The 26,984-nt window shown below is 40.4% G+C and overlaps 1 protein-coding gene and 1 long non-coding RNA gene across 6 annotated transcripts in view; one reads left to right on the forward strand and one right to left on the reverse strand.

The window, feature by feature from the left end:
- Positions 1-291: 291 nt before the first annotated feature.
- On the reverse strand, positions 292-11,237 carry LOC146344842 (uncharacterized). Its single transcript, XR_014792328.1, has 3 exons — positions 10,718-11,237; positions 3,724-3,826; positions 292-2,701 (listed from the first exon to the last, which is right to left on the reverse strand). It is a non-coding gene; the product is annotated as an uncharacterized LOC146344842 (long non-coding RNA).
- Positions 10,143-26,984, forward strand: part of SATB1 (SATB homeobox 1) — a 156,155-nt gene continuing 139,313 nt past the window's right edge. For 2 of the 5 annotated variants that reach the window (XM_084858376.1, XM_084858380.1), the window contains exon 1: positions 10,964-11,402. In XM_084858376.1, coding sequence (XP_084714502.1) covers positions 11,399-11,402 — 4 coding nt within the window. In that variant the 5' untranslated portion in view covers positions 10,964-11,398. Of the gene's footprint in view, positions 10,163-10,936; positions 11,403-26,984 lie in introns of those variants that run through there. The other 3 variants (XM_084858379.1, XM_084858377.1, XM_084858369.1) reach the window with 3 other exon arrangements.

The following is a 26,984-nucleotide window of genomic DNA, read 5'->3' on the forward strand; positions in this document are numbered from 1 at the left end:
CCTCACCTGCAATTATAAAAGGCATTTTGCTAGTGAATAAATATGAAAATGCAGTTTTAAAAAAACCCACTTCATCCAAGTCTGCCTGGACATATGCTATGGAATGGGAAACTATTAGACAGACTTCTTTAAAATGTACTGCATGTAAATAAGTTAATATGCAATAACATTGTCTATGACAAATGTCCAATGAGCCTAAACATTTCAGAGTTCAAAGAAATGACAAAGTAATTTCATAAAGTGTCATTTGTACATTAAGTACAAACAAATAAATAAAATCCAAACCACCATAAATCAAATGATCCTTTAATATAAGGGATAACCAAATTAAACTATTCTACACAGTAAGATTTTTTAAAACATTAACATGATTAAAACTCGCATCCCTTGAACATGTGAGAGCGCTTGCATGTGTGATAAACTTAAAAACTTTTCCAGACTTAGACAATAGGAGTACCAGTCTGGTCTGGTTGCAGGAACAAATTCAGGATAAAATAAATACAGTGGACTCTGGAACTGGAAGTTGTGTCTTCTATTATCCATTCCCATGTGCAGTTCTCTATTTCGGCAACAGCAACACAAATCAGAAAAAAGCTTCTGCAGCCATGAAGATGTCAATGTGAAATCTCTTTTCCTTTCAATAGATCCTGGCAGTTTTCTCAGAAATGCAGTTCAACCACCCTCAGCTCAAAAAGTCAACGGTCCTGACCATCTCTGTTAGAATGGAATGCTAAGCAAATGAGCCAAATCCTGGGGTCACAGCTGCTCTCATTACATCACATATATTACATTATTATGGTCAGAAATTTCATAAGAGTATGTAGCAGCAACATTCTCATGAAAAGAAATTTTAAACAGAGAAGTAAAAGTTCACCCTTTATGAGTCAGCCAGCAAAATAAAAGTAGCAACACATCAACAATGGATGCAACACATTTAAAGGAAGTTAAGAGTGCTTCCAGATGAGGCTTTTATTGCACCACTGCCTTGCCTCATCCATGGAATTTTACAGGTGCATGGGGGTGTCCAGACAACAATGTCTTCGATTAGTAATCCACCCATGTTTTTCCACCACTTCCATCTTTTCTCATACTGCAAAAAATCCATTCAGGAAGAAAGTATGGTATAACTGAACAATGCCTTCTAATTGGTTGTGCCAGGAGCTCTCCATCCGGAAGCCCCCTAAAAAGAGGCAACCAGGTGCTTGCACATGCAAGGTGATGGGTTCCCATTTTTGTCAGCCTGAGTAGTTGTATTTTGCCAGCTTTTCAGGTAATAATCAATTTTTCCATTCTAGAAATATATAATAAGGCTTGGAACCAGTGTCGTGCAAGCAGAAGTCCACTCACACAATGGAACTTCTCCATCTTCTCCTCCCCCCTGCAGCCCCCCATTTGCCACCAAAATCTACTCCAGTCAAGACAGTCTTTCAATTCTCTGGAGCAGATCTAGGGGGCCCACAGGGGGCTGCAGGGAGAAAGGATTATCTGTTTTACCAGTGGTCTTCATTTTGCTGGCAGAACACCACCATTGAATATAACCCTAAGTCAGGATAAATAAAAGAATTATTACTATTTTTATCAGGAGTGGGTTTAGCACAAAAACTCTTCACATTCTCCTGTCCTGAATAAAAAGCCCCTCTTAGACCTATATAAACACATTATTAAAGCCAGCTAATTATACTTCTCCTAAATAAACACTGAAGATGCATTAAACCAAGATTTACTTCTGCATGTTGCCTCTTATTTCAGTGTTCTGTTCACATTTGCCACTAAATACTTGTTTCTGATAGCAGCTGGTAAGCCTACTCAATAGCTGCACAACAACTTCTTTTGATCAACATGTATGGATATAATGTAAATCTAGGCCTACAGAAAGCAACTGTGTGAATTCTAAAATGTCATTGGCTTTTTAAACATATAGTTGATAGTACAGACTTGTTTTGCAACTGAATGGCTGAGAAGATTAGTAAGTGGGCACAGGCTCTTTCACACTTCAGTTACTACCAGATCAAATAAAAGGACCAATCAGGAATAACTGGCAGTTATTGCTTCTTAATGAATGTGACAAATTAGCTGATGATCACTGTTCAGTAAGAACTGAAAGATTTTTTGTTACTACTGAAAAACCATGGGCTTGTTTCAAACCATCTATCCCACAAACCAACATAACTGTAATATTTTCCCTACTTTACCTTGCAAGCCTCAGGGTGCAATCCTATAGGGATAGGCGGCTGCCTCTGAACTCGGAAGCGACCACCTATCCAATGCAGGGCAGGAGAAGCGTGGAGGGGATCGTCCCCTCCACACTTCAGCTGCCCTGCATTTGCAGCTAGACAGCTGATTTCCTTCCCCACCCCAGAATGCCCCCGGAATGACCTGTTTTCGCCACTCCGCACTCCTCTTCCGAGCGCGGAGCCAGTCCGAGCTGCCTGCGAGACAACGTAGGAGGGGAGGAAGGTTGGTTCTCCAGGAACTGACCTCAGAGCCTGTCAGTTTCCGGAAAACGATGTATCCTATGGCCAACTAGCTGCTGACTAGCGGCCATAGGATTGCTCCCTCCAAATTGTCATGTATAGGGAAGCAAAGGATATCTAACAGGTCATTCTTGACATCGGAATTCCATTCCAGGGGTCCTTGCAAAAAGCCATGCCAGTTGAAGTCCGCAGCACAGATGACTCATGGCTAGGGATGTTGGAGAAATCTGCAACAGAACCAAATGTTTGGATTTTCATGAATCTGACCAGTGGATTCCGCAGCGGATCAGCCTTTCCCATCAGGTGGATTTCGCAGACTTGTGGACCATTTTTCTTACTTTCCTGAATTTCTTTGAAAACTTCACACACACCCCTCCCCCCACCATAGTAAGAAATGTGCATTTGGGGGGAATTTACACATTTTCACACATGTGATTTTGGAAACAAAAACCTGACTCTGTCAATGGGCGGACAAGGGAACAAAAGGTGCCTGACAATCTGTGAAACACAGACAGAACGGATTTTACACAATCCATACATTCCTACTAGTCCTTAAATATCCTGTTTCAATTGCTACATTGCTCAATGAATGTAGCAATTGAAAAGAGAAAGTCTCTCTCCTTAACATTTTACAATTGTCAGCAAATTTACACAAGCAATTTTTCTATGAGTAGTTGACATGTGAAACTCATGTTCCAACTTGACCCCTAATCTAGTTGTATGTCTAACATGGTCATCCATCTCCATGGCACTAGCAGCTTAACATAGGCAATAATGCAGATTGCAGCCATAATATGAGAAATGTGCCTCTGAATCCATTCAATTTTCAGCTACTACACCCTTTAAAGAATCTTATGTCTCTATAAAGAAATTGAGCAAGAACCTACCGCATGCAAAACCAGTCAGACAGGCTTTCACTTTATCAGTTTAAATTGCATTGTATCCAAAAAAGTTAATATCCAATAATATGGTCTTGGGTGAACTTCCTGTGACCCCCCAAAAGAAATTCCAGAGCTCATATACAAAAATTTGAACAAGGTTGGAGAGACAGTTATTGAACACAGGGATCATTTACAAACATTTTCTTTTAGCACCTCATAATTATAGTAATTTAACAGAAGGCATGATTCCTCCAAAATGAGCCCAAGAAAACACCTTAATTGCTTAAACAGAAGCACTTTTCTGAGCCAGAGGACTTACTGGAGCCTAACTGATCATTTCTGAATGTTATGGGTTGACAATACTGTACCCTATCTCCTCTGCTTCCTGGACTCCTGGTGGGCTAATGAAGGCGAACTGCGGTTTCTCAACATTGCTTCCAGCACAGCTCTGAGCATTTATGATGTCATCAGCTACAGCACAGAAAGCACAGATTCATGAACTCAGCATCTGGCAGATGAGTGAAAAAGAAGCTGATTTTCCAGTATTTCCTTCTGTTCCATTCTCAAAACCTTATTATAAAATTCTAGTGACACACCCTGTGCCTTCTAGTTATATATTCACACACAGAGACATTAGATGTATGTTTCAACTGGCAAATGCATACAACAATTGCTCACACACAAATAGAAACATTTTACTCCTTTTTGCATTCAAGTAATACTATGTGTTTTTATTGCATATTACATTAGCAAAGAAAAAACATTCAGTCATTTAGGTTTTTTTTCTCTCTTATTACTTTAATCTGGCCATTGTCCACAACAGGCAGAGATACAAGTATATAACACAGCAATCTTGAACCACCAGGTACCAAGAATAGTGAGGGGAAAGTACACTGAAATCCTATAAAAGGAAAATTAGATAGCTCCCCCTTCTCTTGGTATATTTTGACTGAGTTTAGAGAAAAAGGCTATGGTTCAGATGCTGCTCACACACTTTCAAATGTATATTTGAAAATATACATTTGAAAGTGAGCCAGTGTAGTGTAGTGGTGAGAGTGACGGACTGGGAGCCGGGAGATCCGGGTTCTAGTCCCCACTTGGCCATGGAAGCTCACTGGGTGACTTTGGGCCAGTCACAGACTCTCAGCCCAACCTACCTCACAGGGTTGTTGTTGTGAGGATACAACGGTGAGGAGGAGGATAATGTAAGCCGCCTTGAGTTCCTTGCGAGAGGGAGAAAGGCGGGGTATAAATGCAATAAATAAATAAATAAATATATTTGTAACCATAAGGGCTTAGGGATGTCAGAGAATTCCGCCACGGACTCCAGTGAGGCTGGATTCTTTAGAATCTGGCCCCCTGGAGTCTGTGGTGGAACGGCCTCCCCCCCCAGCCACCCTGCGGAATCCCCCTGGGATGGACCTACCTGGTGGCGGCTGCTGGGCTGCTGTCGTAGCGGCCACCATTTGTGTCCCTACGCTTGCCCATAATAGGCTACATATATATTTACGTAGCCTATCATGGCTAAAGCAGGGACGCAAATGGCATCCCCAACGCCATTTGCATCCCCGCTTTAGCCGTGATAGGCTACATATTTACGTAGCCTATCATGGGCTAGCGTAGGGATGCAAATGGCATCCCCTACGCAGGACGCCATTTGTGTCCGCAGCAGCCCGGCAGCGGCTGGAGGCCCCGCTGTGGATTGGCCCGGCCGGCGGCTCTGCGGACAGACTGCGGAGCAGAGCCGGCCAGGCAGGATTCTGGGGGGGAGGAATGGATCGCCTCCCTCCATCGAGGATTCCGGGGGGAGGATCGCCTCCCCCCACCTGCGGACCCCAGCGGAGCCAGGTAAGTGGGGCTTCGTACACCCTTATAAGGGCTACAAACCTGCTTTATTGAAAATGAGCGAGAATCTCAGGAGTCTGACATTTTCACCCAATACATTCTGTAGCTTTTCTGCATGTACATAGAATCATGACTCTGGGTATGAGATACACATGTCCTTAAATTATAAACTACAAGCATGTGTATGTGTTTGTATGAGATGATCCGTGCACCCTGTGTGTTCAACAGCCAGAGGATTCCCATAGGGCTCAATAGAGCTCCCTTGCCCTCCCCCCCCCATACACCTATGAGGCAGTGCACTGGTGTTAGGAGTATGGGTAATCTGTATACATCTCCCACATACCCAAGCAGTCTTCCCTTTCTGCCCAGTAAACATTATTTATATTGAGGCTATAGGGAGGGCTGGATGGTGCACACACAGATTCCCCCTTTCCTCTTTACATCCATTCATACTGCCTGTATGCATGTCAATGCATATCCATAATCATTACCTATCCTATGACTCAAATAACACTATTTTCATACAGTGCACTTCTAACACTATTGATCCCTTAACTATTTTTAAGAGACTGGATATGGATTCCCCTCAGCCACTCTGGTATTCAGACTAGTATGAATTCCTGTTGCCTGCCTTAACCATGGTTAAGGTTTATGTCAACCCCAACTGTTAACATTAACCAGGATTCTGAAGCCAAGTTTTGAAACCTGTTAATACAGAACTCCAGTTAAATTTAATGGGGAACCCTAATTAGCATTAACCATGGTTAAGGTGGTTGTTGATGTAAGACTTAGTAATGATATACACATCATTAAGGTTAACTATAGAAGGGCAGGGGCATTCACACCAGAAAAAAGGCAGCACAAGCCATCCTTATGCTTGGCTAGGAGATTGAAGCATTGTGTATCATCCCGAAATTGATAGTATATTTAATTATGAGCCAGTGTGGTATAGTGGTTAGTGTTGGACTGGGACTCAAGAGATCTGGGTTCTAGTCCCCACTCAGCCATGAAGCTCAGTGTCAGTGACACTCAAAGTCAGTGACTGATTTTGGGCCAGTCATTGACTCTCAGCCTAACCCACTTCACAGGTTTGTTGTTGTGAGGGTAACATGGAGAGGAAGGTAACCATGTAAACTGCCTTGGCTTCCCTGCAAGAGGGGAAAAAAAGTGGGATATAACTGTAATAAATAAAATAAAGAAAAATATGTGCAGAAAATCTCCAATCTTCATAGGGGTTTTCATGAAAAGCTGGCACTTGAGAGAATGTTTGTACACCTTTCACGTTTGTGGTAACGCTGCCCAACAAAGGATGTGGTTAAGTCAGAAGGGCAGAGTTAACAAAACATCACATTATCTTTGCTATATATGAAAGCAAAAGCATTTGAGACATATTTTATTTTAGGATAATATGACCTTGCTTGAATAATGTATTATATATTCCTCATCAGATGGTGGTCAGTAATAAACTATACAACATACATGCAGTTTTACACATCTTTAAGTTATCTCTCTCCCTCTCTCTGGATGTATACCACTTATGGGTATCATATGGATTTGTATGCCAGAGGGTTCTGGATCCATTAACTAATCAACTACAGTGATATATATATATAAAATAAAATTATATGTGTGTGTGTGACACAGTCATAATCTCTCTCAAATCAAGTCTGAAAAATCAGAAAGGAAAAACATCAAAGTATGTTTTATTCTTAATCTGTATTTCTTTTTTCAGAAAGTGCAAAATGGGCAAATTTTTGTTTACCTCATATAGAATTACTCATACATATTTGTTTGTTTAATGCTGAGTTTTTAGAATACTGTTGTTGCAATCCATCCCATTGGGATCCACGAGACTGTTCCACGATTACTCCATAGTTCTGGACTATGGAATAATCAAAGCCTAAATACATGATTAGTATAATCATCAATTCTAAAATGCTTCTCTCTGATAAAGTATTTCACCCAAGGCAAATTTCCATTAGCTCTTCCCATTTAATTTCCCTGTAAATTATACTCACAGGTATAGCTCACTGGCATGGTATAAGAGTTTTATAAATAAGTTTCTACTTCTGAAATTGTAAAAACAAAAAAATCCTTAATATCCACTGGCCACTCAGTCTAGAGATGTTGAAGAGGGTGCTGAAGAAAGTAGCATTTATTGACCAAAAAATGTCACTCATTGCTAGAAATTCACCTTGCGAAGCACCTTAAGATGTATATATGTGAATGTTCATGCAGAAGCGTGAAAAAACTTTTTGCACTGACCCTTTTTATATTGCCTCCCTATGTCTAAAGATGAACAATCAATTGCTTTTTTAATCAACTTGTTAACAGGTATTAAATCTGCATTTCGAACCATATCTGCTAAGTGAAAGTGCTGAAATAATCAAAAGTGAAGGAAGGGAGAAGCACCTTCTTTGATATGTTCTGCTCAGAGGGGTTCTCAAAGTAGATGTAGAGTTGGAGGTACAGTCACTTCTTTTTTCTAAAGTTGAAGCTATACACCATTGATTGAAGAAAATAAATATGCCTAAAAATTCACAGTATTTGTTTTGCTAAAAATAAGGGTGTTTTAAAATAATTATCTACAATGACTCCATAGTCACAATTCTCAAAACACTTTCTCCACTTATTTGTCCATTAGGTAGATTAAGGACTATTGTATAAGCTATATGGCATACTGTAGGCCAAATTCCTCTGCAGAAGACAATTAAGATTCAAAAGTATTCTTCTTGTTGTATGAAGTATTAAGCAATACTAAACATAAATTCCTGCTGGAAAAATGAACTTTTATTAAATGAACTTTTATTTTAGCAAAGGGTTTCTCAATTAACTGACCACTTTGGAGTTGGGGCTAAAGCTGAGCTGCACTGAGGGAAAAAGGCACTTATTTTTTAAGGGTGGCTTGGTTTGTCCATTGACAGCAGAGGAAGGGCTCTCTATTAGGTCCTACATCATCTATAACACAGCTGTGCTCTGCTGCAGAGTAGCTTCTCCTTCACTCCTTCATCCTGTAGTGGTGATATGAAATCAACAGAAGTGGCACAGTTGATACAGAGTCAGCAGGAGACAGAGGCAGCAACAGTGGAATTTGTCTTGAAGTCTCTTCACAGGGATGAACTGTTTCTACCTTCATTTGATCACATTAGAGCTTTTGGTGTGTTAGCACAGCCTATGGGACAAGGGAGGATTATCTCACCCAAAGGGCAGCATGGTGAAATTATGGCAACCCACAACTGGCTTTTATATTATATAACTATATACTGTAGTATAAGTTGTACTACATGATGCCACTGCCCCTGATCACTCATGGACATGGTCTTCAGGAGCAGCTGGATACATCAAAACACCTGAACTTGACAAATGACAATTTCTGACGGGACATTTCGCCAGTGCAAACTGGTGAGAAGGCCAGGGTCCTCAACATCAAGCACAGACTTGGAAACCATAATTCATTAGCCTCAAGACTAAAACAACTATTTCCTGGAAGTCTGAACAGGTTTAAAATCCCAAACTCCTTATGAGAATGGGTCACATAACACTAGTGCTCCTACACCTGCATTAGCTTCTTACTGATTTCAGGGTGCAATTCAAGTTGCCGTTTTTGATGGATAACACCTTGGGCCTCACCAACGTAACTTCTCCCTCATGCTTTCCAAGATCAGTCGTGTATGACTCTTGAGGTACCAAATGTGCAGCAGATCAGAAATGTCAGCATAAGTAGAGAGGCATTTTGGTGATAATTATCAAGCTTACTCCCCCAGAGCCTTGCAAAACCCTAACCAGCATTTGAAAGTACTGTAAGGCCTTTTTATCTGGGCCTTGGATTAAGCCAGTAGAGGACTAGGGGTTGTAGCATTTGTTAAAATAAAAATTATCTGGATAACTAAAACATAGCCGAATGTTTGATGTTTCTAATAATCTGCTATTGCCCACCAGGCATCTTTTGGGCAAGGCATATAAGAATATTGTGTAACTTTTAAGCTTAGTTCTCTTTCTGTGGATTATTATAATAATTAATAATTATTTCAACAAATGGCAAATAATTACATTGTGTTATTAAGGTGTGTCCTCATAATAATTGCCCAGACATCATTCATATGTGAACATATGTCTAGAGATGTATTTGTTGTTAAAGAATCATACATAATCCAGAAATTCAAAGAGTGGAGAAGAAAAAGAGGGTGGATTTATACTGAATTCCCTTTAAACTGTCTGGAAGACATCAAGCAGTCCTCCATGGGATTTTTTTGTGGGTGGGTCTCTATTTCCAGGTTCACTTTCCAGGAACTTTGCTTACACACCAGTTAGCACAGCGGTCCAATTAAGAAAGTCTGCCTCCAAAGTACACCGAGAAATTCAAAAAGATACCGATGGGATAAAATGCATCGTGACTCTACAGAATCAAGCCTAGTGCAGAGATAGCGCCATCCAATAGCTGCTGCTTAAAACGAATCCAATACCGTCAACCGAAGCGGTGAAGTAGCATTCTGCAGCGCGAGGCACGCGTTGGAAGGTCCCCCGTTTTAAAACTCATCCCCTTTCCATTTTAATGTAAAATATTAGCTGGCTTCTGTGGGAGCCGCTTTCAGAGACGCCAATACGTTTGCTCCTGGGCTGCCCGGCAACACACACCTTCCACTGGTGTGTGTTCAAGTTTCCCTCACACTTCCCTAGCTTCGTGCGCGCGCGCGCGCGCGCGCCTGTGTGTCCCCAAGTCTCAGCGGTGGAAGGACAGCTTCTCTTGCCCGGCTAGTTGGGAGGAGAGGCGCGTTTTGAGATGTGTGTGAGAGGCGGCGAACGGCCAGAATCCGCTCCTTTCCCTCCGATCTCCGCTGAGCCTTAAAATACTGATCACCTTTGTTAGATCCATTTTCGGAAACTGCCCGGCTCGCTCAACTCCCCCCCCCCCCCGCGCTCCGCTTTTCTTCGGGTTTGAAGTGAGCAGCAGCTGACAGCCAAGTATGTGGCGTATAAATATTGGAATAAACGACCCGGGCGGGGGGGGGACCGGGAGGTGTCGATATATGGAAAGTGGGGGGAAGAGAGAAGGGAGGAGATGGATGGAGGGGGGCAGAGGAGCCCTAGTGCGTCTGGTGCTCCTGTGTGGGGCGCTGCTCTCCGGGAGTGAAGAGGGGAGCAGCATTTAGAAGGGGGGGGAGGGAAGATAATAGCATTTAAAAACAACAACAACACAAGCCCAACAACAGTGATTAGCTCCTACCCGTCGCACAGGGACTGGGAGGGAATTGTGCGTCTCACCTGACTTCCTCCTTCCCCGGGGCGGCGAGGGAGGCAGAGCGAGGCGCGCACACACCAGCCTCTCTTCCCAGTCAAAGCCACGTTACCCCCACCCCAAAAAAGAAAAGGCAGAGGAAAAACCTGAGGAAAGGCGAGAGGGAGGAGAAACGGGAGACGCGAGCGGACAAGGAGAAGAGAGGAGAGAGAAAACAACAACCACAACCACGGACAGACGCGAGCCCGCCGCCCTCCCGCCAGGCTTCAGCCCGTCCTCGCCTCTTCCTCCTCCGAACTCGCGCGCAGCTTTTCTCCTCACGCCAGCCCGGAGAGTGGCGGCGGCGGCGGCGGCGGCTTCTCCTCGGCTTATGCACCGACGCGGGCAAGCCTCCGCAAGGGGGAGAGCCAGCGAGCCCGGACGGCCCTTGCCGAGCCTCTCCGGCTTGCTCCCGCTCCGAAGCTTCGCCCGGCAGGAGGGGAGAGGAGAGGAGAGGAGGGGAGAGGGGAGGAGAGGAGGGGAGGGGAAGAAGAGAAAGGGCGCGTTTCCTCTGAGGAGGGTGGCTGAGTGAGAACTGCGGAGAGAAGCAGCGGCCGAAGCAGCCCCGCGTTCGGCACTTCGTTTGCCCTGGTCGGCGAGAGGGTGGAAAAGGCAAGCGGGCGCCGCCTTCTCGTCGTCGTCGTCTTCCTCCTCGCCTCAGTCGCCGCCTGCCAGGCAGTTCAGGAGTGGGGAGGAAGGGGGGGAGGGAGGCTGCCTGCCTGCCTGCCTGCCTGGCTGGCTGTGTGGGAGCTCCCCTCCTCCTTCTCCTCCTCCTCCTCGGCGTCGTCCTCCTCCTCTTCCCTGGCGCTCCTTCCTTTAAACGCCCACTCCTGATGGGTGAAAAGACAACTTGAAGTTCAGTGCAATTAACTTCGCCGGCGCCTGGGAAGCTGAAGGTGTCGCCCAGCCTCGCCCGCCCTCTCATGAGTGAGTTGGTCATCCTCTCCTTCCCCTTCTTTTTCCCACCCCCGCGCCCCAGCCCCGCTTCCTTTTACCTCAGCCACACACTTTCACAGCTAGTTTTCATCGTTCCCGAGTGACTTGCTAACTAGTGTGAATTGCCCACCTTGGCTGGCGGGGGGGATGGGATCTGCTGAGGAAAGCAGGAGTTGCTATCGGTTCAAAAGAATCCAGGTCTTGGCGGGGATTTATTGAACTGGTTGAATGGGAAACCAGGCTGGCTTTTCCAGTATTAATCGTAACAAGCGTGAACTTCCACGCGCGCAGAGGCAGGCACCTGCTCCCCTGCGCCAAAAGAAAAGAAAAAGTTGCCGGAGAGGGACCTGGAAAGTTTGGCTCAACTTCTAGCCCAGGGTTTGGCTCGGCTCAGCGGAAAGTTTCGATTCTGTGGCCTTGGGGGGGATGATGAAGAAGGAGGAGGAGGAGGAGAAGGTGCCCTGTTGCCTGTGAGATGCTTGCGGGAGGGGGGGGGGGCACGACGACGACGACACGCTTTGCTCTTCAGCCGCGGCGTGAAGAAAGTGAGGGAGTTTTAAAAGGGTTCGTCCTGCGCGTTGCTATGGGGCGGAGGGAGAGGATGGCAAAGGCAGAACCGGGGAGAGGTCAACTCGGGGCGCTTCTTGGCAGGAAGGGCAGGTTTCTCGCAGCTGGGGAGGTGAGGGGGTCAGTTGGCCTGCCGGTGACCCTAAGGACGCGGCTCCCCGCACAGGTGTAGCTCCCTCTCTCCGCGTGAGGTCCTCCTTTCGCCTTCCCCTGGCAGAGTCCTGTTGTTTTCTAGAACTGGGTGGTCCCTGAGACGGCATCAAAGGAGCCAAAGAGGAAATGCAGTTTCCTTTTGATATTAACCTGTGGCGAAGCTTGTACTGGGAGATCTTCTCGGAAAGGGCCGGCAGCATCGCCTCCACCTTCGTGGAAGTGTCACACCAGAAGTCACGCCCTTTGGGGGTCTTTCTTTCCAGCGACACTTGGCCACAGGGAACCAGAGTCATCACAGGCATATCTTTTTAAGTTGTGTCATAGTACTAACGTGATCTTTTAGAGTCCGAGCTAGAATTCAGTACCCTTGCTAACAAAGCTTCCTTTTTAGAAAAGCGTTTCCTGAAAAGCTTTGGCAGTGGCATTGGCAACTAACTTGTGCTTCAGCTAAAAGTTTCTGTTTTAGTGACAGCTTTGTTGAAGGCTATGATTATGAACGTCTACCTTATCTTCATTTCATTTGACAGATCCATTTAAACGTAACAGTTTCATTCGGGACAGCTTAGATATGAATTTCTTGGTCAAAGTTCCACAGTTTCAGAGTAAATACATTCTAAGGTTAAAGCATATGCTGGAGTAATAGATCTTTTATTCTGCTATGTTTGTTCCTAAAGGATATGATTTAGAAGTCACCCTTTATTTCTCCTGAGTAGTATTTTGGTCTGTTATATTCATATACTTGTCTGCTCCTGTTTGCTGGCAAACATTAGCATTCAAGCTTACATTTTTGACAAATGTGCAGACAGGAATAGCATGAATAGACATCTTAAATATTAACAACCTAAGCATCTGTTGTGAAACAAATTTAATATATTTACTCTGTTTTTCTCACATTGTTAAGAAAGGTTAGAGTATGTGTAAAATTCCAACTTTAGTTGGCAAAAGGAATTGACAGGATATTTTGCTGTCTTTTCAAGAGTGTTTACAACAATCACCAGATATGGGAATCTTAATTTGTGCCATTGTTTTAAGTATAAAATAGGAAACAATATACATGTTGGACAGAGGCATGAACATAGCTTAATAAGCATAGGCATATTATATACCTTGCTTTTAAAATCTATTCCAGCATTCACTTGCATTTCAGATACATCGCTTATCATTTAGGAGCAGTAATACATAGACAAAACAGAAAAGATAGGAGATGTAGAAAGCACACACACAAGAAAGCATAAGTCTGCATTTGCATATCTAGGTATATAAAGTAATATAACATATAAAATCATTATCTACAGTTGTGTCATCTACTGAAATCACATAGCTAATAAGTGAAAAAGATTCCAAAGGACATATCCTAATAAAAAGTAGAAAACACATTCAACACGAATATAGTTATTTCTGTAATATCTGCATTCCTCTTCTCTTTCCCAGAATTAAAATCTGTAATAAATAATAGTTCTTTGTATTAAAATGAATGTATTAGAGCTAAACCATGTAAGTGGAATGTGTTTGGTTTATGGGGCCTAAAAAGGAACTTTCATTTTCATATGTTTGACTATTGATCTTTTAAATGTAATTCCTTAGAGGGTATTTCCTTAGAAGGTACTTCTTGTACCGGCTTAGTTTAACAAGAAAAATAAGTTCAGGGTCATACTTATCATGTGAGTATGACCCTATATTCAGTAAGGGTACATTAATCTGATGAAAAAAGTATACCACATTATTCAAATTCTGGATTGTAATCTGATATAGAGAAAATGATTTTGGCATTCCAGGTTATGGTTTGTGTTATAGGCCCATACAAGTCAGCTGACAACCACCTGTTCTGTATTATTAGAGGATATCTTATAGTTACCAATATTATTAAGCAAAATATGATGTATTACCTGTAAAATGTTAGAGGGATCTTGTAATGTAAATTCCCTAACAACAGGGGTGCTCCTTCAAATGAAAGAAGTGCCTGTATTTAATATATAAAAACTGCAGCATTAATGTAACTTGAGAGGTCATTAAATATGTATACTTTCAGTATTTGAATGCTTCAAAGTGCATTTTTTTTAAAAAAAAAAAAAAGAGGAAGAAGCTAACTATATTAACAGTTGTAATTTCTTGAAAACACAATTTTGGCAGACTTCTAAAAAAAATAAAAGCTTAAGGCCACAAAATTATGGCTTCATTCTTTTCATTCTGCTTGAGGACAAACTTGGGCTGGTTCCTTAATATGATTAAGATATACTATAATAAAAATATTTTAACGTATCTGTATTAGAAACTATTACTGAGAAGAATATTCATAGAATGACTTAGGCTGTGTGCAAAATATATCTGTTTCTAGGGAGTACTGTGTTCCAGTTTAGGTAATATTAATACTTTTTAAAATATGTCTTTGTAAAACAATTGTACTTTATGTTAATAGCTATAGTGCATGTCTTGCAAGCTTCATTAAAGATACCTGATGGTGATTACATTCAAGTCTGGCAAAAATATTTCATATCTCTAACTGCCAGCACCAAATGTTTAGGCACCAACCCTGCACAGGGCTCAAGAGAACTTCTGTTTTTAAGACACCAGTATCACATCTTTAACCACCCAGGCAACTAGACATCTGAGACTTTCCCACCCTCTGTTATATATCATAATATATTTTCTACTGGTGAAATAATCATATGGGTGCTTCTATAAGATGAATCTTACTGTGCAACCCTTATTGTGTTATACATTCAAGAAAAACTAAGCAGTGGCTGAAGATCAGCATTAATGTTTTACTTCATTAAATTATGAGAGGTTGCTAAAATTAATGCTTTTGATATAAGTTAGATTATTTTTGTTGGTGTTTTGTTGGTGTTTCTGATGTCAAGTTCATTGAAAGAAATGTTTTATATCTAGAACACAAGGGTGTATCTTCTATCAACTGTAAATTTGCATTTGCCGTAATGGGCACGAGACTTCAATAATCTGTTCCCTTTCTGGAATCAACACTTTTGACTTAAAGTCATCATGCACCTACTCTTTATTTACATTGCATTAAACTGACAGAACAGCAATCAAAGGAAAAATATTACTTACTTTCCCGAAGTAAATACCAGTTTATAAGTGAGTGAGTGCATGTATTTATATTCCTGTCTCTACTAAATAATGGCTCTGTCTCCATTTTAATATCTACCTGGCAGTATTAACCATGGCAACTGAGTCTTCCTTGTTAGCATATGAAAAAAAAAAGTTTTATCATTTGGGCCAGGAACAACTCAAAGGAAGATTCCATGTTGTTTTCTATGGCGCACTAAAGCCAGTTTTAAAGATCTGGTATATAATTTTATGCGGTGAACTTCACATGCAGTTTCTGAAGAGTAATATGCCTAACAACTTGCACATAGTGTCGATTCGAGCTGTTGAAGATAAGGGCAGAAGCATATTATTAATAACTGAAAGCACATATGTGTATGTGAGGAAAAAAATGTTCAGCAAATCTGTCACTATGAAGTCTAGTGCATTTTGAACAGCTCCACTTATGATAAAGTTACTATAGCTTACCAATTTGATTGTTAAAGAAGTTAAAAGTTCCTCCATTAACTTAAATTTAATTTTGGAACTTTGTAAAGTCTGTTTTTCATCCTGCATTTTATCAGTCCCAGTCTCATTATTTGCAACAAACCTGAAGATAATAAAGTAGTAGTAGCACAGAGTGCGAAGATAAGTAGAGGAAAACAATCAGTGTTTGGAAGCGCCATTGAATAACTACCTATGTTTAAATGGTGTAAAACAAACTTTACATTCATTTTTTAAGTTGTAAAGGCCTTTTAGCACTAATTCAACTGGCACTCTGATGCTGAGAATACACAAGAAAGATCAGTGCAGTGGTCACTGTTCTAAGAAGTACTATCCTGCCGTTAACATACAACCTTACCACAGTTCCCACCCTAATTAGACTGCATAGTAAAATGTTTGCTGCAATCTGCATGGTGGCTGCCTAATGCCATTTACTTTCACATCAATATGTGAAAAGTGTTTGCTTTTTTAAAAGTTCTTCACAAATATTAATAATAGCCTTGGCTTCTAAATGGTATGGGAGTTGTGACAATTGGGACGATACTCAATTGAGGAACTGCACTCAACTGAGTCTACACTCAGTTATGCCAAAATATATTTTTTAGACTGGTAAGATAGTTTTACTGGCAAAAATCAGGTTGCATTCTTGAAAACCTGATCTGAGATCTGAAGTGAGACTTGAAGATGTTAAGCGTAACACATTGTTAGAACTTTTGACTAAGTTGTGCGATTGTCTGACTGTTCATATACTTCTTTTCTGAGACAATTATCCTAGGGCAGACTAATGCGTTGAATCTGTATATAAACACTCACAGTAAGATCAGCTAGCATTTGCATTGTGAGGTCTATTTTTATCAATTTAAGTTATCTGTGCATTGGTAGAGCTCTTATAAAGCCCCTCCACCTGTGCCAATAATTCATTATAGTATGAGATGGACTAGTTAGCATATGTAGAGTTCTTCCCATCAGAATTCTGTCCCAGTGGAACACAGTGTGTACCCAATAACATGGAGCAATATTATTCCAGGCTTGCAAATGTTCCAGTGTTGATGTTTTTAATTGATGTATGTCATAACATGACCTTAATGGTTTTGAATCTAGAGTTCATCTCTTTTCTTGGCATATCGAGGCTTGGCCCATATCATTCCAGTGGATGTTGTGGAGATCTGTTATTTTATGGGCATGCAACAACTCCTTCTGGATTTTATACCTTTATCAATTTCTTGTGGTTTTCTTAAAGGACTCACTGTGGTGGACTTGGATACTCACATAATCAATTTATTTTCGGACAGGTTAAATACAACCCCTAAAATAGGTTATGCATATCCCTGGATTGCTTCCCAAGGGAACCAGGATACCACTATGGACAATGTTTATTGCTAAGTTGGTTTCACAAGGGGTTTCGAGGCATAACGCATTTTATCTGAAGAAATATTCATAGATCTCTGGGATGAAAAGCACACTACTGTATAATTGCAAAATATTGTTGATATAATTATGGAAATAGAAACCAAGGTGAAAAGATTTCCCTTGCAGCTGAGAACATTTCTCAGTGGTTACAGTATGGAAAGTCTCTGTGCTTAGTATAGCTATGGGTGAAGAAAATTACTTGTTACAAACAAATCTCATCTCATTACCAGAACAGGTTTTAGTGTTTCAGATGGTAAAATGGCAAATCATATTAACAATGCTTACAATATATGATGCCAGAAGTATGTTTTTGCTTTACAAGAATAAAACCTTCACATAAACTTAAAAGTTGGATTTGTAATTGTAAAATTTTGGTTTCATTTCTGAGGATTCACTGTCCTGTTAATATCTTGTGCTTATCAGCTTTATGGCCCTGATCCTATGAGTCCTATTCTAGCATAAAAGTATTTAGAATGGTATGCTCTGAATGCTGCACTATGTAACCTGTGGCATCACACTAGTTTTGCAAACTTACCCAGAAAATGAATCAGCGTAGCAGCATGGTGCAGCATTGATATGCTAGAGTGACAGGTAATTTACCTATATGGTGACTACTCTGGAAGCATTTAGGTAACCAAAAGGCAGTAATGTCTGTGTGATTGTATGCATCTAATATATGGTAGTCACCTTTTAAAATAGGATTAGAGCTGATAGGCAGCAAAGTAAAATAGACGTGTCAAGCTTAACTTGCATCTGTGGCTAAATCAGTGAAAGCCACTCAATAAACTGTTGCAGCAGCACATTGTTTTACTTTTAAACATCTATAGACTGGATTTAAAAATTGTAATTTATATAATGTAGTATGCACTTATATCCCTATTGATTGTTGACCTCTGACCCTATATTGGCTTTTATTATCACATTCTACCACATCTCCCTGTTTGTAATTCGGTCATATGTGCCATACTCATGTTGTACCATAAAACCCTAGAACTACTTCAGTTCCTGCAAGACAAGCAAACAGCATGTCGTAGACTTTCAGGCTGCAATCCTATACACCAGGGTGAGGAACCTGTGGCCCTCCAAATGATGTTGGACTACAACTCCCATCATACCTGATCATTGGCTATGCTGGCTGAGACTGATCAGAGTTAGAGTCCAGCAACTTCTGGAGCGCCAACGATACACCACCCTTGCTATGTATACTTCCCTGGGTGTAAGTCTCATTGAACTCAGTCAAACTTACTTCTGAGTAGATGTGCATTGCATTTTAAGGCTGCAACCCTATGCATATTAGCATATAGATAAGTTCTGTGGGGCTTATTCTAAATAGATTTTAGTGGAATGGGAATGTTAGTGTTTTTGGAACTTTCTTTTCTTTTTGCCTTTTATTGTTGAGATTATAAACAAGCATCTATAGCAGAAGTGCTTGTCTTTAGTTACAATTCAAATAAATGTAGGAATTTATCATTTTCAGGAAGGTTCTTTTTAGAGTTTGTAATCTTGTACATTAGTCTTAATATTTGTCTGCCCAGTGATGTAAGATTCTACACAACATACTTGTGAGTAGCTGAGTCATCTCATCAAAATCTATAAATCTGGTTTGCTGTATGCCTTGTAAATGTATTACCAGGCTAAAATCTTAATTGTGTGGTTTTCTCAACTTTAAGAGGACACATCATTGTCCTCCTAAAGTTCTAGTCAGTCTCCAACTAATATATTTAGAACTTCCATTATTTATATCACTAGTAAAATGGCTGTAGAATGTAATTCTCAAACCACCTCCAGGTAGCTGCCTCAAAAATATTTGAGAAGTGAGATAGAATTCCATAAGGCAATCTTAATTTCATTCATTGAAGGCTAAATATTTTGGACCAGCTGCTACTGTAGAAAAATAGTTACTGGGCTTTATATTAAGAACAAACTTATTGTATCAGTTAAGCTAATCTGTATACAACATACATCAAAGTAGCCATACCAGTCTCCTATAACTTGGTAGTTTAGGCTGCCTACCCATTTTCGTATATCCTCTAATGTGTTTTCATCAGCCACATTCTCGTGATCTGATGTAGTTAACTCAATCCAGACAAGACAGAGATAATGGTGGCTTGTGACTTCAACTGGAGAGGGTGAGTAAAGACTGTTTGATGTGGGATCTGGCTTGCTTTGGATCTGCAGCCTTGACATGATCCTTGACCTTGCATGGCAATCGTTAGGAGTATTTTTTAATTTTAATTTTTTTTTTACTAATTCAATGTTGTGAGAAGGCTGCATCCTTTTCTCTGAGGGTGGAGACTAAGCAACTGTCATCTATACCTTCATAACCTTATAGTATGACTATTGTGTAATGCATTTTATGTGGGACTGTCTTTGGCTCTTTTGCGGCTGAACAGCTTAGCTGCTGACAGTGTAAGGTATGAGGCTTGTACTCCAAAGGTTGTTGTACTTTCCTAGAGCTCTCTAGGCACAATTCAAAGTGTGCTCATCTTGTAACCATATGGTTTCATTTCCATTGAACCTGTAATAATCTCATTACCTGCTGTATTTGAGCTATTCATTCAGGTAAAGGAAATGGGCTCTTGTATGATTTTTGATCTGACAATTTTGTTTCAAAATAGTCACTTTAAAATATTATATCTGTTCCAAAACATATTTTCTAGAAACCTTTTAGTAAAAAAATATCAATATTCCATGTATGTAATTGCTGCATAACAATTTAAACTATAGCATGTAGGAAAAAAAATATTCCTCAAAATTATTGTGTTGTCTTTTCAGGCAGTGTTTCACTTGCAGATTCTGTCTGTTTAAAAATGCAGTCTCCTCTATTTGCCCTATTAATTGTTGATATGTTGCCATCCATGAGACAAAAATTAGAACTGTAATTAAATAATCATGTGATGCTCCTTAGTGCCAGTGAGAGCAAACTCATTTTTCCAGGCCCTGATGGTCAGTGATTATTATATTACTACTGGCTTGCTTTATCTATTTATTTTTGTGAACAGCTATGTATGTTAACCACTGGCCTTCTTTTTAAAATTAAAGAAAGTGAGAAACACTAAGTCAGTTAATTGGCTAGTAGTCCAGAGGGACTTTAAACCGACTTACCTTTTTTGCTTTTGGTCACCTGATTGGGAAAACTACATCAGTGGTGTGGTTTGTGTGCCATTTAATTTACACCGGTGTTTTGGCTGGAGTGGCTGCATATGGGAAATGCCAGGAGAATTACAAAAGGAACAGGGTATTAAAATTCAGACATGATTAAAATTGAAATAAAAGGATGCTGCTTCTTTGCCAGTACTCTGGCAGTCATAATGACATACAGAAATTAGTTTCTACCTTCATCTTTTCCTTCTTTCTCATTTCCTCTTGTTTATTGTTGACACATTTTCCCTATGCTTCTCATCTCTGTGTCTCTTTCAGATATTACTACTTTTTTCCTCCCTTTCTTTTTAGTACGGAGAAGCTTACTTAACCTTATTAGTACAATAACATAATAGCTTATTAATATTTAATATCATGTGTTTTGAAATTTCTTAAAGTTAGGTCACCTCTCTTAAATGACATGTCATTTTATTGTTCGTTAATCCTTATCTTGCTCTTATAGTTCCTTAGATACCTTCCCCTTTTAGTGGTGATTTAACTTGTAATGTTTAAACACCTGTGTTAGGATACTGGAAAAAGAAAGGAACTTATCAGTCATGGATAATCAATTATGCATGAATTCAAATTTAACAGATGGACGTTGGGAGTTAAAAATTTCTTATTTGGCTTCATGATTCCCCCCCTCCCCCCTTTGTACGACACCTGTCTCCTATGTATAGATAAACATCTAACACAGTTTGCAGCTTTCTTATATCTTTACGCAGTTTTTTTCTCGCAAAAAAAAATCTCTACCTGCTCCTCACTCATTCTCTTTATATTTAAGGGACTCATATAATGACTGTGGGTTCTAAGGGATGTTAGCTTATGAAAACATATTATTTAACTTTTAAATAGTTTGTAATGTGGCACTTCACAGTTTAACAGTGTTAACTCTTTTCCAATATTGCTATGGCAATATAATAGAAAAGCTTTGATCTACGTATATGTGTGTATATTTGCTGCAAACATATATACTTATGCAGTTGTAAATACTATGCAGATTGTTCCTATAGAGCTAGATTCCAAAATGATTAACTTGGGTGTCATCTAAGTATCTGACTTAACAGAAAATTTCTCTGACTATATTCAATTAGACAATACAGAGTAGGAACAGAAACTTCCTGTAGATTACTCTAGCTATCCATGTAGGGTACCACACTTGATAGAAGCAATTCTGTGGAATGCCTACACTTAACATCCTCAAGGATTCCAGAGGATTTTAGCCACACAGCTGCATGATTTGTTTTGTAACTTCAGTAAATGTGTATCTGCACCAAATAACTATTGTGGCATACCTGCTGTGGGTGTCAAATTTATCTTGTGTTAGATTAAGGCTGTCATTGAACTTTTAAGGGACCAAGGAAGTAGAAACTGGCACCCTGGGTTTTTGCTTTCAACAGCAGCTTGTTCTGAATAGTCTTATAAGTCTTTTGTCTAGGAAAACATGAATATAGAGATGAATAAATGAGATGAGGAATTAGTTGTTGGTTTCCTGGAATAGCCACTAAAAATGACTTGTAGTTGGAGATCAAGCCGCTGTAATATATTTTGTGCCTATACATTTATTTTCTCATAAAGACACTTATAAAGTGCCTTAACTTGTGTGTGTGCACAAACATATGTTTTAAAATTGAATTTCATAGATTATACTTTGTTAGCATTTCTGTCTATTAAAGATTACTCTTCATTTCAGAAACAAATTTCTTGTACTACAATACATAATGTGGTTGAGTTGCATTGGGTTCCCCCCTCCCTTTAAAATAGAAATTTATATTTGTTATATGAGGGTATGCTTCACTTCAGTATTTACTGGAAGAAAGTAAATTTCCCTAAGTTAATTATTTGTATTTTAAAATGGCAGAGAGAAATCTCCAACATATGTAAACTCAGAATATCAAAAGATTTAAATATGCATCTGGGAAAATGCTAACTGCTTTTAAGTGTTTCTCTAGGGGGAAAGTATTACAGGAAAATAAGGGCAGTATCATGCCTTTCTATATTTTACACAAACTGTTCTGCAGGAATTAACAGACCAGCAGAGCAATCCTATAAACGTTTACTAAGTAAGTCCTATTGAGTTCAGCAGGTCTTAATCCCTAGTAAGTGTGCTTAGGATAGCAGCCTTGGAGTATTTTTCCTCAATATTGCTTTTGTTCTGGCATTTCATAACAAAGCAAGTCAAAATATCAACAAAAACAAACAATTTTAAACAGGATTTGTGTTATAAATCCTGTGGCTGGGTTCACACAACACACTAACCCATGATGGTTTATTTTCCAGAACAGCCCATGATGCGTTAGTGTGTTGTCTGTGGGATTCCCCCCCTCCCATGGGTTATTTCCCCCAAATAAGCCACCCTGAGAACCCACGGTCTGCAGTAAGGATTACTTTACCTATAGTGTGTTAGCATGTTGTCTGTCATTACAAAGATCGCCTTCAGAGCTGCTTGGCAAGATTGGCCAAAAACTCTGCCACTGCTCTGCTCCTCTCACACAATCTCTATTCCCACCGCAAAGGAAACTGGAATACCTGCCCAGCTGGGTGGGAGGACTACAGGAGGAGGAGGGGCAGGGGTGGTGGTGAAATAATCTACTGTGTGTAGCTTGTTTGCCTGATTGTCTGATGGGAGCACAGTAGGTTGTTTGCATAACCACCTATCCAGCATAGCTTGCCACCCACTATGGGTTAGCGTGACATGTGAACCCGGACAGTAACTAGCTTATAATGGCCGGGATGGGGAGCAGTCTGTCTTAGGTTCAAGTCTTGGCATACAAGTGTGTGTAGTGTGTGTGAATTCACAGTTGATAATGTAGTTGCATGCTAGTAAACATGCCATGGACATTTACCAGGAAGCTGCAACCAATCACAGTTCCGCAGTGCCTCCACCATATGCTCCAGAGTGCTAGATGATATCCATCTTCTTCAGCATTCACATATTCGCCACAGCAAACATTTCTGTACCTGCAGCGAACATGGTTGTTGAATAAAGTGTGAAAGGGTCAGTTCTACTAAAACTTGACGATCTTAAAAACGATGCACCTTTGGTAGGATCCTATCTATAATTACTCATCAAAGTTAATTTGTATTCCAATGAGGTATTCTTCATCTGAATTAATTACCCCCAAAGACTCTGCTATCATTGTTTGCAGGCAATACTGTTAGAAGCAATATGTTGGTGGTGGGTGGTGAACAAAACATTAAAGTTATACAATCTCTCATTTCTTTGATTATTGGCCTAATAGCCTGATGCTGCTGCAATTGGGTGTGTGTGTGTGTGTGTTTTAACTGGTTATTTCAAAAAATCCAAGAGCTCTTTAAAAATATACATGTGACTAAGAGAAAGACTTCAGATGATTTGCTTACTACTCTTATTGTCTGGTTGCTTTTTATTGCTTGGTTGCTTTTTGTTTTGGGTTCCTGAAAATGTGAAATTGAAAATAGCATTGGTTATATGCAGAAACTGGTTTTTCAGCCTTATCCTATGAATGAATACCTGTGGAGATCTGCTGCTGCTCCACCAGGTCTTATATCAGTACAAGAGATTAGGCATTTCTAGATAGTATCCTTGAGACTGTTTTTAACGGTGGGACTTGGTACTTAAGCCTGATTTTCATATGGGTGCAACAGTAATCTTGGTTCTGTTGATAGGGATAAAACTGTGCATAGTGTTGTCATTTTCTTGCCTCTTCTACAGCTAGATCTACACTACTGCTTTACAGCAGTACTGAAGTGCACTGATAAGTGTTGGGGCACATTACACATTCGATATACCACTTTTGTAGTGTTATTTCTTGCTTTTTATTCCACATTATTCAATATACTGCAACAAATGTCATTGTGTGTCCTATGAGATATAAATGTGCAAGAGGGATATAGCGATACCATGATGGGATTGTAATTATATGACACAAGGTGTAGATCTGGCCATACATCTACAGTCTCCACCCACACTACAGTTGGAAGCAGGAAAAAGGCAGGAGCTGGAGAGTATCCACTTCTGGACAATTGATTCCTTAGAGATGAAAGTGTAAATCAAGGGTGGACAACTTGTGTCCCTCCGTATGTTTTGGCCTACAGCTCCCATTATCTCTCACCATTGGCTCTGTTGGTTAGGGTTGATGGGAGTTCTAGGCCAAAACATATGGTGTTATGTTAAAAACAAGTTGCCCAGACTTGGTGAAAATGTTTCAGGTCCTCAAAGTAGGAATTGAGTCAAGCTTGGCAACAAACAAATAGAAACATATGGCAGCAGTTTAAAGGGACCAAAGACTTGTAGAGAAAATTGCGCATAAAAAGAGCATTTGAAAAGAGATGCAGCATATAGGTGTTTATATGCTAATGTCAGAGGCCCTCAAGCAGAAATGGAGAATTGGAGTGCTGGTATTAAAAGAGAATATAGATATAGTGGGCATACCAGAAAGCTAGTGGAACAGTGAAAATTAGTAGGATGCAGTTATCCCAGGGTAGAACATTGTGTTGGGGATTGCATTGCTCTGTATGTCAGAGAGCACAGATTAAAAAACACACAAAAACAATAAACGCTTGTTAGAAGCTCCCCCATAGAATCACTGTGGGTGGGAATACCCAAGCTCTGAAGTAATTTAGTGTTGAGGACATACTACCATCCTCCTGACCAAAACTCAGAGGGTGATTTGAGATGGAGAAAAAAATCACGAAGGGAGGTAAAAGGGGAAATGTTATGATATGAGTGACTTACCCTTACATTGATTGGCATTTAGGCTGCAATTTTACTCCCACTTACCTGAGAGTAAGCCCCATTAAACTCAACTATTCAAACTTCTGAATAGGCATGTATAGGACTGCATTGTTAGACATTTAGCAGACTAGAGAGGAGGCAGTTCTGGACTTCATACTGAATGGTGCCAAGGACCTAGAAGAAGTTAGAAAAGCTGTTAAACTGCTTAGCTGAACTGTATATCTTTAATATATAAGAGAAAAGTTGATCAGGAAGTCCAACATGTTTATATTTAATTTCAAAATAGCAAACTTCTCAAAAATGAGGAGAAATTGAAAGGGGACAATCATGATGGAATGTCAAGTCTACCAGAGACTACTTAAAACCACTATATACTATAATCAAAACAGAGCTAGAATGTTTACCACAGAATAGGAGAAGTACAAGTCCAAAAGAATAAGTGTGGTTAGTGAGCAGAGTTAAAGAAACTATAAAAGGCAAAAATGTTTCCTTTACAAAGTAGAGCATAAGTGAAGAAAATTAAAAGGAGAACTAGCTCTAGCAAAAAAAAAACAAATATAAATTGGCTTTTTAAAAGTATTGGAGGAACACATTGCAAAAGTCTTTCAATACAATAGTCGCAGAAAACCAACACAGGACCATCAGATGAGAAAGTGTGAAAGAACTATTGAAGTAAGATAGGGAGTTGGCACAGTCACCAGGTCTGAATGACAACAAAGAATTCTTACAGACCTGAAATCTGCTATTGTTGATGTTTGAACAAAAATATGCACATTGTCACTAAAATAATCTTCTCTACTGGAGATTAAAAATTAGCCAATGCAATACTGTTTTTAAAAAGGAATTTAGGACGCAATCCTATCCAGATAGGTGGCCACCTCCGAACTTGGACATGACCGCCTATCCAAAGCAGGGCAGGAGAAGCATGGAGGGGATTCTTTCCTCTGTGCTTCTCCTGCCCTGCATTTTCGGCTAGACAGCTGATTGCGGCTGTCTAGCCATGGGAGGGCTGAGCAGGGGAGGAGGCTGCTGTACCAGTGTACCACACATTGGATGTGTCATACAGGCATTTCCGCCCTCCCTGCCCTGGAACTCCCCCAGACACACCCCTTTTCAGCCACTCCGTGCGCCTCTTGTGAGCACGGAGGACGGGGCTGTTCCGCCCTGCCTCTGAGGCAGCGCGGAAGGGGGGGTGTCAGTTCCCGGAAAACAGGATATCCTATGGCTATCTTGCTGCTGTCTAGTGGCCTCAGGATTGCTCCCTCCAAGGGGATGCTGGAAATTATAGACCCATCAGCCTAATTCCTTTCCAAGGTAAATTGGTGGAAAGCATGATTGAAGTTAGAATTATGAAACACATAGAAAAACAAGCCTTGTTAGGAAGAAGGAAGGAAGTCTTTCCTCACCAACCTTTTACAATTCTTTGAGAATGTCAACAAGCAGGAAGTTTGGAGTAATTCAGTAGACATATCTTTGGATGTCCAAAAAGTCCCTTCTCACATGCTCCTCAGTAAAATTATCCCAAGCAAGGGATAAGATTATGGGTCTTCTTTTGGATCAAAACTGGTTAAAGAACAGAAAGTGGAGTGTAGAATAAATGAACAGTTTTCACAGTGACAAAAGTAAGCAAGCTCCCACCCCTACCATCCCAAAACATGTATTGGGCTGGCACTATTTAATTTACTTATAAATATTGATAGAATCTGAACTAGCCCTGACTGTTCATAAAATAAATTGATAACTCAGTTAAAACTAGGAAATAGAATGCTAGACTAGATGGACTTTGGGTATGATCCAGCAGGTTCTTATGTGTGTGTGAGTGCACAGGAAAATGTATGGGAGGGATACTTGAATGATATGTTGTGGCAGTTAACTTTTTCAAGTTGGTTGTGTGAAGAATATGAACACCTACAATAGCAGCGATTGGTTTGGGCTGGATAGCTGTTTAGAGCCATTACTCTAGTTCAGGTTTATGCCTGCTGTCCACAAACGGCAACTATGGTATTTTTTTGTCTTGCATAATTTTCAGTAGAGTGATT

The sequence above is a fragment of the Heloderma suspectum genome, chromosome 5 (assembly GCF_057233095.1).
Source record: "Heloderma suspectum isolate Gila_16-S chromosome 5, 16-S_ref, whole genome shotgun sequence".
Classification (NCBI taxonomy): domain Eukaryota; kingdom Metazoa; phylum Chordata; class Lepidosauria; order Squamata; family Helodermatidae; genus Heloderma; species Heloderma suspectum.